The sequence below is a fragment of the Ruditapes philippinarum genome, unplaced genomic scaffold, assembly GCF_026571515.1.
Source record: "Ruditapes philippinarum isolate M1 unplaced genomic scaffold, ASM2657151v2 ctg8337_1_1_1_1, whole genome shotgun sequence".
NCBI classification, from domain to species: domain Eukaryota; kingdom Metazoa; phylum Mollusca; class Bivalvia; order Venerida; family Veneridae; genus Ruditapes; species Ruditapes philippinarum.
Window position 1 is genome coordinate 40,104 of NW_026864303.1, and position 8,448 is coordinate 48,551.

An 8,448-nucleotide genomic window follows, 5' to 3' on the forward strand; every position below is an offset into this window, starting at 1 on the left:
TCAAATAATTCTTATTTGCATCGGTCAATTGTCGTATTGTTGTATTTTATGTAGTATATTTTAATTAACTTGTATATAATCATGTTTTTATGTTTTTAGCTTTTTTTTTCTTCGTACATATTACAATGAAATTGACGAACCTGCCAGGAGTTGTTGTTTATTTATTTACCCTGTGACACATATAAAGTCAATAAGAAGTTTGTAATATTTTAGAAAATATTTATTTAAGAAAATTGCTTTATTAGATAATTTTGAGACAAAAGTTTTAATGTATCATTTTGAAATTAAACAACATTACTATATATCGACACGAAACATATCAATTAAGGTGCATGCATAAGACCCGTAACTGAAAAATTAAGAAAATTTTAAAATTAATTTTATTTCTTGTTTTAAAACATTCTTGGAATCATTTGGATTCTTTAGGGAAGTAATACAATGGTCAAGAATCAACAAAAAGTTACCTTTTAAATGGAATTCCCACCATCGTCCTTTTTACATTTTTAATCGAGGGAGTATGAAGAAAAATAATGATATTTATGCATACCACTGCGTTTCATTTTTTTTGTCTTGAACAAAATCCTGTTATAATACCCTGTACGAGTATTCTTGAGTCATTTTATTTATTTTGTAACGGAACATTTTTGACCAACTGATAAGTATTGTGAAACGTATGATTACTGTACACATTTAGACCTGTGAATAAATTGATTGTGTAATTTTGGTGAAATTGAGTGTTTAAAAGACATTTACACAATTTGCTGGTAATGAATAAGGTGATAGATGTTACAAAACCAAAAACAGATTTGCCTTTATAAGTATAAATTCATGAAAGCAGGTTCGACGTAGAATAATATAATCCCACACGATTTCAGGTGTGAGAACAAATGACCATTACACTCAATATGCGAGATTAATTGTCACGTAAAATCTCGTCTGAGGATCGAACCAACGGCACATTGATTACAAATCCAAATGTTCACCCTATTAAGTTTTCCGAATCAACTATAGTTGAATTGAAACTTAGATACTATAAGGCGGGATATGGCAATATGTTGTTAATTCTTGTTATAAGCTTTTATAATAAGTGGTACGGTAGAAGAAAACTTTTGTTGAGTTATAATAATATAATACAAAATGTATTGAACTATATACAAATGATTCCAAGGCTGTTAAAATTGTAAGATGTTAAGTGTTTTTACATTATGTTCACCCCAAAATATGCACTATTTGTCAATTTAATTATCTTCTTAGTTTAAAAAACAAGAAATATCATTTTTAAAACCACCTGACACCGTGATGTATATACATGTACACGGAATGATATTACCATCAGTTTACTGAGCACGTTAGTGATTAGACATTCAAGATCGAATCACCGACCAACATATTGTAACACGGAAACAACATGCTCGCGTACAATTAATCAAAAATGTCCTTATCCTTTTAGGTAGTTTTTATATCTTTGTAGCCATTGAGTGTAACCAGTCTAGATAAACCACGTGCGTCTTCCTTTTCATCACGACACCGTCATGGCACCAGCGGTAAAAATTACGGCTCACTTGAAATCGTCATTTCATATAAATACATTTGATTTTGAACTTAATTTAAGTTTTAGAATATCATCAACATTTTTATTTGTAGTATAATTGGCACCTTGACGGACTTGGAATTCTTGCAAACGTCATATTTTTTTTTTAAACTTGGCCACTAATGTCACAGACGCTTGGGGTTTGGAGCTCAAAACGCCTTTAAAATCCAAATAAAATGCATATTTGTCAATCCCAGGACATGTACTGATCATATATATCAAAAAATCTTAATATATGCCGTTTTGAAAAAAAATCATATTTCAACATCTATAATAATACACAAAATAAAAATGTTCGCCGGAAAAAATCCGCACCCCTACCGTCATAATCACCATGTATTTTAATCCATTTCCAATATTTTCACATAATCCTTTGGTCCATAGACACAGAAGATATAATTCTTCACGATGATGGCAGTGTTTCTGCCAGCTCTGATTTTCTGAGGGTCTTTTATGACCCCCTGTATGATATTTTAGGGGTCATTTCAAATTCATAAGGGTCATGCCAATAAATTTAACAAAAAAGTAAAAAAAAAAAAACAGGTAACACTTAATAAGTTTTATTTACAATATTTTGTATATTTTTCGTGAAGAAATTGGTCAATCTCTGCTATTTTGGATTATTTGTCATCCAATAATAACGCTGTATTTCTTAAAAGTTATGTGTGTTAATTTTCATAGAAGAAAGAAAGTTGATACTATATTGAAATTCGTTCATAGTCGCCTTCTATTTTTCATAGTGCTTCATAGTACCGCCTAGTGATGTAATCAAGGGCCAAATAAAGCTTGACACTAAATATGTTAGTGTTCATCCTTAGCTGATTTACAGAAATTAGAAACATTCTCCTGTCGCTATCGCTCCCTTTGAAGTTTCTAATTTCTGTAGAACAGCACAGATGAACACTAACATATACGCAGACTGCATTTTCCAGCAGACAGTTATTCGTTCGCAGAATATGACGACAACAAAATAAATAATTTTGTCTGGGCGCTTTCAATATATGCAGTAACGTATAAATGCAAGCGTTTATTAACTAGTTGAAATTGGCTAAATGCCGGACCACGGACCTGGTAAATTTAATTTCTCATTAAAATTATAGTGGAGCCCACGGTAAACATTCCGTACATTTTTATACTGAATTGACAGTTTATAGTCTGTATATCTGACTTGTGTTGAAAACAGCGACGGTGAAATTCTTGCGTCACAAAATACGCACTAACTAAATTTCATTGCGTCATGGCTGAAAATAGTGCGCCAAAAACGCGCTCTGGCAGAAACACTGATGATGGTCAATTTTAAACTTCAACGGTAATATAAACAACGCAACAGCCGAAATAAACATCAATATTCTCGTCGTTTTTTTTCAACGACAAAAACTTTCGATAAATTCAATGGACCAGACGGCTATGAACGAAGCTATCCGAAAATGTGGTTCCCAAACTTAAAAGCGCTGCGCATTTTGCACACGGCAAAGCTGGGGCCACATAATCGGATAGCTTCGTTCATAGCCGTCTGGTCCATTGAATTTATCGAAAGTTTTTGTCGTTGAAAAAAACGGCGAGAATATTGATGTTTATTTCGGCTGTTGCGTTGTTTATATTACCGTTGAAGTTTAAAATTGACCATCATCGTGAAGAATTATATCTTCTGTGTCGATGGACCAAAGGATTATGTGAAAATATTGGAAATGGATTAAAATACATGGTGATTATGACGGTAGGGGTGCGGATTTTTTCCGGCGAACATTTTTATCTTGTGTATTATTATAGATGTTGAAATATGATTTTTTTTCAAAACGGCATATATTAAGATTTTTTGATATATATGATCAGTACATGTCCTGGGATTGACAAATATGCATTTTATTTGGATTTTAAAGGCGTTTTGAGCTCCAAACCCCAAGCGTCTGTGACTAATGTTGCAGATCACTCAATGATTTTACTTAATTATTTTTAATATGTCTATAATTGAACAATTATACAGATGCGTACTTAAAGTAAAATATTCAATTTTGGTGTGAAAAAAAAAACTGAATAAATATTAAAAGTTATGGTCTACTCTTAATGATCACCCTCTTTATAAGGTAAGGTCTTCAGCATTTTGAGATTGTGGCCAGGGTCCAAATATTTGAACACCGATTGATGTATGATTAAATATACCAATTTGTTTATTATTTACCACTTTGTGCATCATGCACTTGTCTGGCGATAAACTAGACCTGGTTATTTGTTGTCAAACTTTGGTTGAGTAGACAAATTATTGGCGATATCCTAGCAGTCTGTGAATTAGGGTTTAAAAATTGTTGTCATACTGTACGGGTAACCAATTCAAGAACATTGGGTCGTCTGAAGTAAAAACTGATTGCCCAAATATTTTCATCAGAACATCTCCAAGCAATTATTGATCAAATCTTAAAACTTGTCTTCAGTGAGAAACAGTCATAAATGTAAGCTACTAATTGTATTTGATATCTTGCATTTTATAACTATTCGTTGACATTTTGATGAATATTTTCTGCAAAATTTTACTTGTCCATCGGGCAAGTGAACTTTTAAAAATTGGTTGTCGGGACCAAAAAATGGTGTCTCGGGCAATAGAACAACTGCTAATTTCGCAGACTGGCTAGGAAATAGACCCAGGAGGAAATGTGTATATACAGTTCATTCCGTTTTCTATAGTGTATTATATACAAGTTTTACTTCTGAAATATACATAGGGGTCTAATCCAGGAGATTGCCATTTCAACATGCACATCAAATAAATTCCCTACTGAAACTATATGCCATTTGGGGTGGTGGTTGGTAGTAGCTATTAAAAATATAAAAAAAACCCACCCCAACAAACCTTTTAACTGGAAGCAAGTTGAGGATAATAATTTAAGTAATAGAAAGAGCATCGAAACACAAGGCTATCTGATTTGTACAAGTATTAATCAGATTGCCGAGTGTTTTGATGTTCTTTCTCTTTTGTATCATAGTCAAACATAAAAACACGTTCCCTGTTGTCACAATATGAAACCCCAGAAAAAAAGTAACCAATGAAGAGCATCTGAATATGAAATTTCTGTCACTTTCCCTTTCCCTGCCATCACAATAAGTAAACCCCAGCAAAAATGAGCCAATCAATGGGCATGCTCTGGAGTGCAGGTAACTAATACCTGCACTCCAGTTAACACACTGTGCATGTATATATATTCGATTTAACTCTTGACACATTTTCAACAGAAAGGTCCCCAAACTATGATACAATTGAAGTTTACTTTGTAATTTTATAAATGAGTTCGGATTTATTTGCCAATTTTTTTCTGTGGACCAACTTCATCATGATAAAAAGATATCAACAGTTCTGATTATTATGATTATATGTCTTGATCAAATATATATATACTAGTCTTGATATTTTATTTACCTTTTATTTTGATCACATGTGGAATGCGTTGCAGATTGTACATGTTTTTATGTTACTGACTAGGCCATCCTTAAAAAAATGTTTGTTTGCAGTAACGCGACCGACTCACAAAATTTGCCCCTACTCAAAATTTTTTTTCATGGTCTGGATAAAAAATTTTTTTTTTTAAATCAGAAAATTATGCCTTGTGCTTTGTTTTCGTTCTTTTAAAGGTTAATAGAAGAAATAAAATGTAGGTCTTATTAAAATAGAATTCAGTTATCAATTTATTAATTGTTACCAGATTATCAAAGCAATTATATTGTCCAGCATTTTGAAATTCCATGTTTATTTGGGAGTGCAGTTCAATTAAAAAAAAAAAAAATCGACCTACCTACCCACCTTGAAAATTCTGGGTCGGGTTACTGCAAACAAACATTTTTTTAAGGATGGCCCTATAAAGAAGAAATTATAGTTACCATATGCCTTGTATTGAAACACAAGTTGTAATGTTTTCATATACTTTATGGTAATATTTCAGAAAGTAGCCAAAGCAGCAACCAAACCCCGTTCAGGTGGTAAGGGCAAGAAAAAGAAGATATCAGTCAAATACACACTAGACTGCACTCATCCAGTTGAAGATGGTATTATGGATGTCGCAAGCTTTGTAAGTAGTTCCTCATGAAGTTGAATTTTATTTGAAATAGAATGCACATTTTAAATTCTTAATGCAGGGCCTTTTTTCCTTCTATAACAGGGGCTGCTTCACGAAAGAAAATTTCTTTAAAATCATGCAGTTTTTCCCAAAAATTGAATTTAAGTTTTTTATTCCCCTTTTGCAAATATACTGTGTAATTTTCCCCCAAAATTAAGGGCTGGGCTGCTTCCCCAACATGTGAAAAAAAGCCCTGTAATGTTTTTTTTATGATTCAGACAAATGCAAATATTTTGATTAAATTTTATTACCTATCTTTTCTTATGATTATGAATGATAATGTTTTAGCAGTAAATATTTGTTAGTGATTATTTTGTATAATGTACTAATGTTTGAAAACAACTAGGGTTACCTTCCCTAGTCTGGGCCAGGGTTAATTCCCCTGGCCTGGGTTAGGGTTCTCTTCCCTAACCTGCGTGTCTGGTTGTTGTTCCACAGGAAAAGTTCTTGAACGAACGCATCAAGGTAGAAGGCAAAACCAACAATATGGGAAACAATGTTACCCTAGAGAGACAGAAGTCAAAGGTTATCCTGAATGCCGACATCCCATTCTCAAAGAGGTAAGTTTATCTTGATGCTGTGACAATTTAAAAAAAACAACTTCGCTTCTAGTGAGCTCTAAATGTAGCCTTATCTCCACCAACCATGTTTAATGTTGTTCTTATGCTTATTTCAAGTAAAGTTAGGAACTATTCATATAAGAAGCATGTAAAACTTGTATCAAAATTTATCCATTATAGAAACACCTTGCCTTTTGCGGCTGTAGGCTTGAGCCAGCCGTTGCAAGCCCTCTTAAGATTCTTTCTTGTGAAAAAGATATCCAGCTAGCTTACGAAATGTTGGTGGTTTTACTCGTGTGCCTGTTTGTGCCTGAAATAATGTACTAAGGGGCATCTTAGGTCTTCTCTGGTAAAGCTGGAAAGTCGCAATATGTGTTGGTGTGATGTAAACCCCTAAAATAAAAGTCTGTCATAGACAATTGTATGTATTCCATATTACAATTAATTAATGGATTAAGGATTATGGGAAACTAGGTATATTGCAGTACATAACAATCAAATCAATTGTTTCAGTTCATAGCTAAAATTGCAGTTTAGAATTGATGTTGTTTAAGTATAATAAACAAATAAAAAAATATTTAAATGGTGTACTGATAAGGTGTTTTATACCAAAAGTTAAATATATGAATTCAACTCAAAACTGCCTCTCCCATACTTTAACTTAGAAAAAAAAAGAACCATTGGAATCTATTAAAATGAATGTGATGATTAATTCAGATACCTTAAGTACCTTACCAAGAAGTACTTGAAGAAGAATAACTTGAGAGATTGGTTGAGAGTAGTAGCCTCTGCTAAGGACACTTACGAGCTCCGATACTTCCAGATCAACAATGAGGACGAGGAAGATGACGAGGCGGACGAGTAAATATTGGAACTTGGGTCTTCGCAACATGTTACCATGGACACTTGAATTGTTTGTTATATTTTTACATCAATAAAAGTGTTGATGACATGAACTGATGTATTTTGTCTTTTGTTTGCATGTTCTAGAGCTTTGGTGTATTATGTGAGACATTACCTAGTGGACCTATATCCTTTCCACGACCGACCCTCTTTTAAGCTCACCTGAGCATGCTCAGGGTGAGCTTTTAGATCGATGATTGTCCGTCGTCCGTCCACATTTAGTTGTTAACACTAGCGGTCGCGTTTTTGCCTCAATCATCATCAAACTTGGTCAGGATGCTTGTCTAGGTGATAGCTCGGATGAGTTCGAACATGGGTCATCTCAGATGAAAAACTATGTCACCGGAGCTAAAAATAGAAAAATCTTGTTAACACTCTAGCGGTCACATTTTTGACACAAGTGTCATCAAACTTGGTCAGGATGCTTGTCTAGGTGATAGCTCGGATGAGTTCGAACATGGGTCATCTCAGATGAAAAACTATGTCACCGGAGCTAAAAATAGAAAAATCTTGTTAACACTCTAGCGGTCACATTTTTGACACAAGTGTCATCAAACTTGATCAGGATGCTTGTCTAGGTACTTGCTCAGATGAGTTCGAACATGGGTCATCTCAGATGAAAAACTAGGTCACAGGAGCTAAAAATAGAAAAATCTTGTTAACACTAGTGGTCACAATTTTGACTAGATTGTCATCAAACTTGGTCAGGAAACTTGTCTAGGTAATTGCTCAGATTAGTTCGAACATGGGTCATCTCGGATGAAAAACTAGGTCACAGGAGCTAAAAATAGAAAAATCTTATTAACACTCTAGTGGCTACTGTTTTGATCCAAATATCCTGTAAATTGGTCTGAAAGTTTGTTTTGATGATTTCTAAATCAAGTTCGAACATGGGTCATCTCGGATGAAAAACTAGGTCACACTGCCCAAATATGGAAAAACCTTGTTAACACTCTAGTGGTCACATTTTCGACTCAATTATCATCAAACTTGGTCAGGATGCTTGTCTAGGTAATTGCTCGTATGAGTTCGAAATCGCATGTGAAACAAGGTCACCGGAGCTAAAAATAGAAAAATCTTGTAAACACTAGTTGCTACTGTTTTGATCCAAGTATCCTGGAAATTGGTCTGAAAGTTTGTTTTGATGATTTCTAGGTCAAGTTTGAATATGGGTCACCTGGGTAAAAAACTAGGTCACACTGCTCAAATATAGATAATCCTTGTTAACACTGTAGTGGTCACATTTTTGACTCGCCTGTCATGAAACTTGGTCAGAATGCTTGTCTAGGCA

At 33.8% G+C, this 8,448-nt stretch overlaps 1 protein-coding gene across 1 annotated transcript; it reads left to right on the plus strand.

The window, feature by feature from the left end:
• Positions 1 to 1,409: 1,409 nt before the first annotated feature.
• On the plus strand, positions 1,410 to 7,210 carry LOC132725134 (large ribosomal subunit protein eL22-like). Its single transcript, XM_060710216.1, has 4 exons — positions 1,410 to 1,544; positions 5,521 to 5,646; positions 6,133 to 6,254; positions 6,972 to 7,210. The coding sequence occupies exons 1-4, from the start codon at positions 1,533 to 1,535 to the stop codon at positions 7,117 to 7,119; spliced, it is 408 nt and encodes a 135-aa protein (XP_060566199.1). The 5' UTR covers positions 1,410 to 1,532; the 3' UTR covers positions 7,120 to 7,210.
• The last annotated feature ends 1,238 nt before the right edge of the window (positions 7,211 to 8,448 follow it).

Bases quoted from the DNA above. Each gene is read 5' to 3' on its own strand.
- LOC132725134 (XM_060710216.1), top strand. The intron at 5,647-6,132 runs GTAAGTAGTTCC...GTTGTTCCACAG, and splicing joins TTATGGATGTCGCAAGCTTT to GAAAAGTTCTTGAACGAACG. The intron at 6,255-6,971 runs GTAAGTTTATCT...TGATTAATTCAG, and splicing joins GACATCCCATTCTCAAAGAG to ATACCTTAAGTACCTTACCA.